At 32.2% G+C, this 12,392-nt stretch overlaps 1 protein-coding gene across 1 annotated transcript; it reads right to left on the bottom strand.

Moving 5' to 3' along the window:
* Window positions 1-4,423: 4,423 nt before the first annotated feature.
* LOC110098870 (60S ribosomal protein L7a-1-like) lies at window positions 4,424-5,048 on the bottom strand. Its single transcript, XM_028693272.1, has 3 exons — window positions 4,906-5,048; window positions 4,757-4,804; window positions 4,424-4,669 (listed from the first exon to the last, which is right to left on the bottom strand). The coding sequence occupies exons 1-3, from the start codon at window positions 4,906-4,908 to the stop codon at window positions 4,439-4,441; spliced, it is 282 nt and encodes a 93-aa protein (XP_028549105.1). The 5' UTR covers window positions 4,909-5,048; the 3' UTR covers window positions 4,424-4,438.
* Window positions 5,049-12,392: the final 7,344 nt, after the last annotated feature.

Genomic DNA, 12,392 nt, shown 5'->3' with positions numbered 1-12,392 from the left:
ACTTGTTTGTTATTTCGATAAGTTATTAATTGGTAATTCATTGTCAACTATTCTTAAAATTTCTTAAATGAGCTCCTGCGCATGTTAGTTTCACATCAATCTTTCTTAAGGGAGCCAGTCAATAATGGATTAATCATTCATCAGGATCATGCCATTTGCATGCATTCATCAACAAATGATTGAGGACATATTTTTATTAGGATCAAAATAATAATAATAATAAACAGAAAAGAATCACAGGTCCAAAATTTTAAGGACCCAACTCACCCCATTAAGGGATATGTTTGCCTTTTTTTTTTAATTTAATTTGGGACAATTTACTTGTTGAGCACAAATATAGTGTGGAAGGGGGGTGTGGGGGATATCATATCACTGTTGCACACCTAGTCATTTCTCCCCCTCCCAACCTGTTTGTCTCCCTTTAGCTAAACTCATCCCCTTTCAGCTTAGCCAGCTCATCTCATCCCAACAATCTTCCAGTGTTAAAAACTAATTTCCTCAGAGCTTATTATTTCTTTGTTCTCCTATGGTCCTGACATAGAGAAATAATCTGATTGTCTATAACGAGTTAACCTTTAGTAACTCAGTTTCATGTATGTTTTTCTTTTCTAAATTATTCACTTCAGTTGTGCTAATGAAGGCTTAAAATTCTGGAATTGGGTATTAAAACATTTTTTTCCTGTGAGGTGAGGTGTAAGCCTCCTAATCAACAAATTGCTCGAAATCTTAAGGTATGTGAATCAAGCGTTTGACAAGCTACTTATGGCCCAACTCAATTAGAGCTTCTTTATGATCATTCAATTAACTAATTAAGCATGCTTGAAAACTTTTATCGGTTATTAAATGAAACAGCTTCAATAGCTCATTACACAAATTATTTATAATTATGAATGGCATATTTAACACTTGTGAAGAAACACGTAAAGGAGGTCGATTAAAGCTTGATATAAAGCTCATTAAAAAGCTCGATTAATCATTGATGTTAATATAAGTATGTGCGTTATAAATATAGAAATATTCATATCAAATATATTTAAATATTTAAAATTTTATAATACAAATGTATAAATATAAAAATATTTTATAACTATAATATAAAGTTTGTAATATAAAATATCTTAAAAATAAAATCTTATGATTTAAAATCAATAGATAATAGTTTATCATTTATAGTTTACCCATTTCAATTCCTACGGCCCAATTCCTATGACCTAATTCCCATAGCCCAATTCACCATTAGCCCATTCCCACAACCCAAACTCCCCATTTATGTAGCTCATTTAGCCCCACATCATATGAAAAAGTTAGGCATGCACTATTTAAATGGGAAAAAAGGACTTCCTGGTTTAAGCATGTGACTCTCGTGAATAGTGGTCAAGCTAATGGTTTAGCATTGCTAAGCCCATGATGGTGTGATATTTTAAAATATGTAATTTTTATACTTATAAGGTTTGTTTTAACAGTTCTTAAATTTTAAATATTAGCTTAAGCAGTTAAATTTGCTTTAGGAATTTTTAAAATTAAAATATTATGATTTAATTAATAAGTTCACCATTATTTGTTTTAAAAGATTAAATTAAAATATTATGGTTTTAACTCGAGCTCGTTAATGTTTGGCTTATTAAAATATTATGGTTTAAGCTCACTAACCTCGGCTCGTTAAGACTTGATAAAGCTCCAAAAGAGCTACACAGTTAAAGCTCAATGATCAAATAATAAGAGCTAAGCTCAAACCAAGCTTGAGCGAGTCTGAATTCAAACAAGTTGAAATTGAACACCGTCATAAAAGCTTGAATCGAGCTTAAACATTCCTTGGATAAAAGAGCTCAAGCTTGAATAGCTTTCGGCTCGGCTCTCGTTTGCATCCCTAAGTAAATATATATTACCTTATTATTGACATAATTTGATTTGTGTGCAGGGAAAAATTTGAGAGATTGCATTGTATATTCTCATGATTAAGAAGGGAAAGTTATGTGCCCCAAACGCAGGACATATGGCTCTTTTGAACCTTCACCTAATCCACCCCCGCCAGCAGCAAAGCACATTTTGCTAACAAATCAATCATACATATGAATACATCAAATTAAATTGATATGAAGTGAAATCAAAATATCCCAATAATAAGACAACATGAATACAATAATATACCAGTCTGCCGGGGTCCAAGGGGGCGCTGCCCGCTAGCGGGGTTCGACCTCAAAACAAAATTTTATTGTAAGAGTAATTTTGAAGTTCTGCTTGTTTTTAAAGTTCGTAAGTTGTTTGTATGGGAAGATATCGAGTGGTACCGAGCATGTACTTAGCAGTACCGAGCATGTACCTAGCGGTACTGAGCGGTACCGAGCATGTACCTAACAGTACCGAGCATATATTGAGCAGTACCGAGCATATACTGAGCGGTACCGAGCATGTACTGAGCGGTACAGAGCATATATTGAGCAGTATCGAGCATGTACTGAGCGATACCGAGCATGTACCTAGCGATACCGAGCATGTACATAGCGATACCTCATTTAATAATCGGACACGCATGTCCGATTTTAATTTTAATTTTTTAAATTGCGACACTCCAATGCCGTGTCGGACACGTGTCCATGCTGTGTCAGACACGTGTCCATGCCGTGTCCGACACTGCATACCCTCTTTAAGTGCCGTGTCAGTGCATCATAGGTCATGCCCAATCACATACATGCTTATCCCTTATATAGCTAAAATGGGCATTTGCTAGAGTCATGGTTGCATTTAATCAAATTAAATTTTCATAAGGATGTCCATGCATACATATTATTTTTCAAAGTTTGTTTCCTATCAACAAGATAGGACTAAGTGTTATGCCACTTAAAATATCTATCATTGATAAAGGACCTAGAAGTGTTCTTGAACCACTCTATTGGTGCTAATTTGTAGTCATATCTCTATAAGGGGCTAAAATAAGCAATGAAAACCACTCAAGTCAATATGGCAAGGTGGGTTACACCTTTTACAAGTTTAAAACTAGGAGTATTTGCATGTAGGAGTGTCAATACTATATGTTCCAACCCACGGGAGATCAATAAGAGTTTTGATTACAGTCAATAATATAATTTTTTAACATGAACTTTACAATTTTGCTAATTAGAAATGATATTTAAATATATAAGGAATAAAGAAATAGTTGTCAAATACGAGCAAGCAATGTGGTGGTTTATAAAAACAAAATTGATAGTCTACCATAGAGTCAAAGCAGCAGCATAATATTTAATTTTTGTTGATAAATCATGTAGCTTAAATTATATGGCACATACAACATGATTGTTGATTATTTCATTATACTTCATAGATAAATTGGCAACCATAATCACATGACCTACTAAATATAACCTCACATATGTTTGTCTGAACTCAGTATTCGGAGGGTTAAATTTCATTGTTTTGTTGGAAATGTGTCAGATGACACCCACTAGATTGTCTGATGAGGCAATTTTGCCAGGTAAAATAGATTAGCATCAAACCAATGGAGTAAGGGTATAAGAGTGTTGATGGAAAAAAAAAAAAAACAGACACTAGTTTGAGTACCACTATAGATACATAAAGATTTGGAACAATCGATCAACATATGTTGTCGAGTGCACCACAGACATAGATGACAACCACACCACAATATTATAGTATATGTAGTGGAATAGATAGAGGTCTTTGTAGCATCTACTTAAATCCCATCTTACTCCAAACACATACTGCCCTAGGGCTCCAGTAGATGTGTGTTGCAATACATTACACATTATTCATGTCCAAGTATCATGCATTTATCTTACAAATTATTTGTTAATTAAATTTCAATGGAAGTAAATCATCAAATTCAAAGAGATATTTGAACCATTTTTGGTGGTGGTCATGGTGAAGATGTTAGTTCCTTACAAAAGAAAGTGGACCAAGTTGTAACCCATGATAACAATGTTCAATGAATGATGCATTTAGAGGATGCCATGTCTAGGGACTATGCAAATCCAAGCACATACTCAATTGCATATCACAATTCCTCAAAACATGCAAATCTAGTTCCATCCAAAATAGTAGAGCTCAATCCATCAACCTATGCAGATCCAAGTCATTCAACCATCTCAAATAAATGTTATTAGCCCTCGCATTCATTCAATTTAAATTGAAGTGCCTCCATTTGGATCCCTCAGCAGTTGCAAACTCCTTTCACACAATTGAGCTAGGGTAAATCAATTCCATTCTAGATGAATCCAACTTGGGTGGCAAATACAATTCATCCAGGGGTTTACACACCACCCACTTCACTCATAGCATTCAATGGCACATCAGTTGCATCATTAAGTGCACAATCTGAATAATAATACCATAAAAGTTTAATCAACATTAAAGCATAGCAAAGCATTTATTTCACTTGAGATGCCCCGAACATGAAGCAGATACAACAATTCCAGCATCAATTTTATGAAAAAAAGCAGGACAAACTGTTACCAAGATTCTTGTCCAAGGTCCTGGTGAACTGGTTAACTGCTGGGGGGACCTTCAAACGCTGCTTAAGGATCCTCCTCTGCCTCTGAATTCTCACAACCTTAGGCCATTTGACGAAGCGATGGAGATCCCTCTTCGGAGGCAGAGCCCCTCCGATGCCGAACTGCTTCGGCCTCTTCTCAAACAGTGGATTCACAACCTTCTCCTGCAAGCCATAACACATTAAAAAAGCCAAAAATCACCAAAGTAACACTAAAAAAAGACCAAAAAACAAAAAAAAAACGAAATCTACCGTCTTCTTTTTCCCCGCGACCGGCGCCTTACCTCCTCTCTTTGGAGCCTGCAATATTAGCAACAGGAATCTCAAAACCCAATAGAAGAAAATCTGATCAAACTATAAATCAAGCAACGCAGCAATGGAATTAGATTTGTGAGCTGTACCATTTCAGCTATAGTAGCGACGGCTAACTTAGGGTTTCTTCGATATGGTTGGAGCGACTGAATGGCTCTGACGAACGAAGAGGACCAGTTAGATCCGAGAGCTTTATATGGATGGGCATTTTTGTGAATTACGCTGCACCCTCGAGGAAGATCTGCACCGTTGGATGAGTTAAACAGGCCAGAATTTTCTGACCGTCTGATTATGTCTCACTACAAAATAAAATTTTCGTTACACGTTTGCTTCTGCGCCCGCGCCCCCCAAATAAATTCATTTTCTCAATGATTAACGATTTCAAGTATAAATAATCAAGTTCGTGAAAATCGGATCAAACAACAAACTGTAAGGAGAAATTCGCGGACTGGTAAAATCAGGATCGAAATAAATGACGTAATACATAATAATATTATTAAAAATTAATAAAATTAGTTTCACCTCCGTAGCCATTTAACATCATATTATTCTTATGGCACTATTTTGGTTGTTTGGCATTCATTAAGCATATATGACAACTCAAAATAAACTAATAATGGAACTACTTGTTAAGGATACCGACACGTCACCTTGTACAAAGGCTGAACCGGTCACCACATTGTACTTAGTCTATATAAACATACTTATGTAAATGAGCAAGTTAAGGTTTTCTAATACAATTGTTCTATTCCTCTCGTTCACTTCTTTCGTCTTCTTCCTCTATCTCCTTCTTCACGGTTCTACCATTTTCACACTACTAAGTCTACAAAACATAAATAAAAACATATAACACAAATGGAGTATCAATTAAGCCTATAAAATATAAACAAATATTTCACAAATTACTTAAGCTGGATTTATAACTAATCTAATAAATCGAGAGTAACTGTAACAGCAACAACAACACAAAACGACACACCTTGCGGCTCCAGGTTCCCGCATGACATGGTCCAGCCATCCATGGCTCCTAGTTCCTGCACAGGATGGCCAAACAATATTGCATTGGGGGAGGAATGCATACCTATTGTCGAGCCTATATTGTGTATTGGGTGTTGAGTGCATACTATTTTCAGTTCTCTTTCTATAACATGTGAAACAGTTAAAAAAGAAATAAACAAAAGAATTTTTTGAGATCTTATAGTTTCTATCTCCAATTAGAAAAGCTCTGAAAATAAAATAAATATAAGATACTAATCTTAATTGTGCACATAATGTGAAGTAAATAAGCAAAATATTTTAGCAAGATTGTGACACTTTGTACTAAGTTATAAGAAAAAACAATACATTCATAATACAGATAAGAAGGCAAGGGGCTTACTCTTATAAGAAAATAATAAAATGTGACATATATAAGATGTTTTTGCAATAATTTATCAAAATAATAATTCATTATTTCATTCATTTTTAGAATATTTTATTATAGGGTCATCATTCAACGAATTTGGGAATTTGGGTTCGATTGAAGAATGATTAAAAGTTATTCAATATAATCTCAAGTTAAGCCAAATTTATTATCTATTGGCTTGATCCTATCTTCAAGCTATCTTTAATCTTTGTGTGCAACTTAGAATGATAAATTAATTATTATTATGTAATTTTAATTATGTGATAGTTTTAAAAATTCAATTATCAAATTTAGCTTTAAATAAAAAATTATTTTCAAAATCATCTTTTATAGTTTTATGAATACTTAAAAATAAAATATAGAAAATACTACATAGGTAATGTTAAATACATTAAATTAATGAAAAAAAATTTAGGAAATCTGATTTTGAAATTGAGCTTTCCTTGTATGTTTAGTCTTAAAAAATGTTGGAGATTATATTTTGTCATTTAAATATTTAAAAAATTGGTTATAATTATTTGATAAGATAAATTCTTTTCAAATGAAAATTTTATAGTAATTATGATTAGAATGTAATAATTAAAAGGTTATATGGTATATATAATAAATTATATATTAAATTGATTGGGTGGAAGTGATTTCATTCATTATTATTTTTTTTTAGTAAAAAATGTATATTTTTTTGAGGGAGCTCTATGTTAAAATGGATCTCTATGCAAACTGGCAAAGCAGTAGAAAAAGCTTCATATAGTATAATTTACGAAAGGCAAATCAGCAAACGAAACCTTAATTATAAGCAATCTTCATGAATTTGTTCACTATCAGCTCTTATATAGACATGAGGTAGTTAAGGAACTAAAAAAAAAAAAAAAAGAGGAAGGTAATGGTTTACACTTTACAATTTATAGTTTACTTTTACTGAATCGTTAAAAAAAATCAAAAACAAAATGAGGTTTATGATATACCGTGAGTTATGAGTATGAGAGTTATGTGCCGAGCGGAGAGGAAGAAACGACATAGAGGAAGTGAGGAGTAGGACCTATGCTGGGAGGTCTTCACCGGAGGCTTGTAGATGCTCGTCCTGCTCACGAACGCAATATTGAGCATACAAGGAATTAGAGTAGCGTAGAGTTAGGACTGCATTCGAACTTCCCATGAATGAAATCAGGGGTGCTAGTTTGCTTACGAGAATTAGGTTTTCTTTTAGATATATAGATCTGGACCGTATGATCATCATTTGATGGTTAATATTAATACATGATCAAGCCAAATAGTTTTGAAAAATCGACGTCGATTCGACAGTTCGACGACCGCCGATTCGAGCGATACAAAGCCAGTTCGATGCTATTATGGTTCTTCATTTTGATCAAATCGTTTAGCCGATCAGTTCCCAATTGAACCGATTGATCTGGCCGGTTCGATCCGATTTTAATAACCTTGTAAATAGCACACATTTATAGAATAGTGCTGTTATTTTAGCTCAAGGAACAATGCTATACTACTCAAATAAATTTATATATATTATAAGTTACAATATTCATAATAGTAAAAGAGAAAATTTATTGTTTTAATATAATATGAAAATTTTGTATACATAACCGTTGAGATAAGTTGAGAGAAACTCATGATAAGAGTGATTTTTTATGTGGAAATTCAAAAAGAGAAAAATTCACTAATTGAAATGATTTCACTAACATATGTTGTAGATTATAAATGATTGCCTTCACTTTAATTAAGGAATGTATTAATATATTTTAATATACCTGAACTATGAAGGAATGTTTTTATGGTGGAAGTTGTAAAAGCTTGAGACGTTAAAGTGTTCTTCAAGAGATATCGATGGTCCACCCAATCATTTTTTTTTTCTTCTAAGAGAAGAGATTAGAAACCAAGAAGATGAGAATAAAACTTAATTTCGATGTCGGACATTAATGTTGGTGTCATTGTGTGATGCCTGAGAATCTAAGTTGGAAGAAGTAGTTCTTTAATCGTTTTAATTATAACAATCAGAGCCGTCTAATTTCTTTCAATAATATAAATAGCAATAGAAATGAATCAATAGATCAAAACATCAATGTACATCTATAATCACTATCCATAAATCATATACAATATTCACGAGTCATATATACAAATATAACAATTCATCTTCTCACTCTCAAGTACAAAATAATAACAAAAAGACAAAAGAAACACACAATAATAAAATTGAGAAATCTTGTAGCTGATAAGTCTCTCACTCTCGATCCTCTTCTCTGACTTGAAATCATTTAAGTCACATATAATAAACTAAAAAGCTCTATAGGCCACTTTCATCCTATAACTGAACTCAACGCATGATATTCAAATAATATGTAGGTAATCATTTGATTTATATAGTACAATCAATATGATCATGAATTTGTGAAAAATAGTAAAATATATGTTGTAGCAGTAAAATCTATAAAATAGTGTGGTATAGAGGCCAATAAAATATTACAACACATAAACAAAGAAATTTGTAAATCAGTAAACCCAACACAAATGTCATTCATACGTCTTAATAGTGTTATTCCCTTAATAAAGAAATCATATAGATTGGTAAAACTGAAGCACCTATGAAGACGGTTAGAATTCATAATAATGTAGTAATATCAAATCAATTATACACATGATGTTCAATCATTCTATATCAGTATCAAATCAGTATCTTATATCACATGCTCAGTAATATAAAGCACGCGCTCAGTAACAATAAATTATTAAATGATGAATTAATAAAACTAAAATTACAGTGAATAAGTAATAGTATCAATATCAATAAAATATGCATCAATAATAGTAAAATAGTACGATAACAATAAATTAATGCATCTCACTAATCACACTAAACAAGAAATGAGTTCTAACTTAAGTGATGTTTTCCAGTAATTAATAAATAAGTAAATTAGTAACTGCAGTCTCAGTAAATAGAGTCATCACTCTTTGCTCATTGGCACAATAATTATCTCCTTATAACTCGATCTCAATAAGTAAATCGCATAAATCGGTAGAGGATAATACTAAACCATGGTATAAGGAAAGCCTGTTGCCCACCATCTTATGCAGGTCAGTCGGTCTCCAGCCAATGTCGATAAATAATCGGCATTTACTTATTTTCAAATACATTATTATTTAATATTATTAAAGTAATAGCGATCGGCTATCACCCAATCACATACAAGTATTCATTCACCATGCTTATAATAATATTATGCTTGCATCAAAATACCAAAATACTATTCTATGCAAATCATACAAAATGCAATAATTACCATTTTACCTGGCAAAATTATGAATTCTACCAATCAAAATATCCAAAATAATCAGTACTAAAATATATAAAAAGTTACACGATAAAACTTCACTAAATGTAGATAAAATGCAATTAAAATTATTTTGGGAGGAACCGAATGGTCGAAATCAAAATCATTAAAAACAAAAATAGGATAGAAGTCACCTATAGTGATATGAAGAATTTTTATAAAGGGACGAAACAAACCATCAGCCAAAACTTTGTTTCCTTTTTCCTCTCTCCTCCTCTCACTCTCCTTCTTTTCTTCCTTACCCATCAAGAGAAAAAAAAAGAGAGAAAGAAAGAGCTGAGTGGAGAGAAATATATATATATATATATATATATATATACTCATTTCAGTGCTCAGCACCACGGCGCCATGATGCAATGATATTACGCTGCATGCTGAATCCAGAATTATTGTAGAATAGAGCCATTAACTTTGTGAAAACAATTTTTGGAGCCTGTGCACTCTAAGGCACAGTGTCGCAACATTCCAGTTCAACCAGAAATTCATATTTTTATTTTGAATTTATTTTCATAATTGTTAGGTTTTTTACATATTGTTAGAAATCAACATTGATGGTAAAAGTGAGTGAAGACTTGGCATTGAGGTTGATATTAGTAGGCATCAACTTTGTTAGCAATAATGTATGTTGACATTGGTGGCAATAACATCTATAAAACTTGTTAACAATAATGGACATAAATATTATTGGCAATGGTGGACGTTAACGTTGGGGTCAATAGCATGCATCAATCTTGTTGACAATAACATACATGACATTAGTGTTGACGGTGTGCATCAATATCATTGATAATAACTGGCATCGATGGGTATCAAATGTATGCATTGACTTTATTATCAATGGAGGGCGTCAGCATTGGTGTTAAAAGCTTGGTAAGATCTTGTTGGTCACTGTATGTGTCAACATTTGTGCTAATGACATGGATATGCATTTGTTAGCGATGGTGCATGTCAACTTGAATGTTGATGGTATGCAACAACTTTATTAATGATGGTGTGAGACGATTTTGATGTTAACAGTATGCATCAACCTTATTTGCGTTAATGTGCATCAACATTAATATTGATGGTGCATAGTCAGTAATGATAGGCGTTGATATTGAAGTTGACTTCTTGCATAAGCTTTGTTGATGATGGTATGCATTAATTTTGGTATTGACATCATGCATTGACCTTACTAGTAATGGTACACATCAACATTAGTGTGAATAACATGTATTACCTTTATTGATGATGACATGTGTCAACATTAATATTGATGGCCATTGGAAGATGATAATAAGGTGATTGTGGTTAATTGAGATCACTAGTAGTGATCATTGAGAAAAAGATCTTAAATTCCTAAAATCTGTTAACTTTCTCTCACTCTATGTTCCTCTCAGATGAATAATATGACATATTTATAAAATTTGGAGTAATATTTAAATTATTTTAATAAAAATCCTCAAACATTTCATTTGACGTCTTATAAGTATCTCCTTAATCATACATGATTCTTTAGGTAAGTGTATTTATAACATAAAAAATTAGCGATTTTTGATTGATTGAATTCATGTTGACAAGTTGCTTTGACTCTAAACTCATAAGATTCAAAATTGATTTTTACCTTCAAATAGTATATAATAATAATAATAATAATAATAATAATAATAATAATAATAGTGCTAGATTAGGACATTTGCATACTGATCAAAGCATTTTGGTGTCACATTGTTAATCACATCAAAATGTTTATTTCAATTATAAGTTTGCCAAAATCAATGTGAATGGTCACATGGTTGATTTTTAAAAAATTTAAATCATATTCTTATGTCCAAGTTCAAGCTTGATCGAATGAATTTCTAATAACATATTTGTTGCTTCTTTATTTAGGATATTAAATTATGTTTGTCCAAATATATATTGGGTATTGAATATTATGCCAGGTAAAGTCATCACCTCAATAACAAGTCTTTATCCTAACATGTGGGGTTGGCTACATGAATCCTTTTTCTCCATTGTGTCATATTAAGAGTCAAATTCTTATCTAAATCTAATAAAGAAAGGTTATTCCTAATATTTTCTAACCAAATCTTTTTTAGGTCTACCTATACCTTTATTAACATAAGTCAAATCTAATGCATCTACATTCTAACCGAGTTATCGGAAGGCCACCATTTATGTGACCAAACCATCTACGACAAATCTCTCTAATCTTATCTTCCACTAAAGCTACTCCAACCTTTTCACGTATATGCTCTTTTTTTATCCTGTCTGTAAGAGTAAGCAACTCATCCACCTGAGCATCCTCTTCTCTGCAACACTTAACTTAATATTATGCTTCTCTTTTAATGGCCAACATATTAAGCCATAAAGCATTGCAGCTCTCACTAGCATCTTATAGAATTTTCCCTTAAGTTTGAGAGGGACTTTTCTATCACACAACAAGCCAAATGCATTCCTCCACTTCAACCATCCAACTTGAGTTCTACTAATAATATCCCCATCTATTTCACCATCCCTCTAAATAATATATCCAAGATATCTAAAATGTATACTCTTATGACTTGATCGCCCAAAGTCATAATCCCCCCACTAGATTTATTATCACTAAAATTACACTCAATATATTCATTTTTTAGATATACTCAAATAAGGCATTTAGACTCTAAGGTTGGCCTCCATAATTCAAGTTAACTTTCAACTCCCTCTCTAATCTTATAAAATAATAATAATAATAATAATATCATCAATATCCTATCTTTAGAATAACTTTACTGTCTTTGCAATCTAAATGATCTATTTAATTTTTTTTTGAGTTTTACTATATTCATTCTTATAAGTGATGAGA

This window comes from Dendrobium catenatum, unplaced genomic scaffold (assembly GCF_001605985.2).
Source record: "Dendrobium catenatum unplaced genomic scaffold, ASM160598v2 fragScaff_scaffold_249, whole genome shotgun sequence".
In the NCBI taxonomy this organism is placed as follows: Eukaryota; Viridiplantae; Streptophyta; class Magnoliopsida; order Asparagales; family Orchidaceae; genus Dendrobium; species Dendrobium catenatum.
The sequence above is the reverse complement of the archived record's forward strand: the minus strand, read 5'-3'. Positions and strand labels throughout refer to the sequence as shown.

What these genes read in the sequence shown, in the direction of transcription:
- LOC110098870 (XM_028693272.1), bottom strand. An exon ending in TCGCGGGGAAAAAGAAGACG is followed by an intron (nt 4,670 to 4,756) that starts GTAGATTTCGTT and finishes TATGGCTTGCAG; the next exon opens with GAGAAGGTTGTGAATCCACT.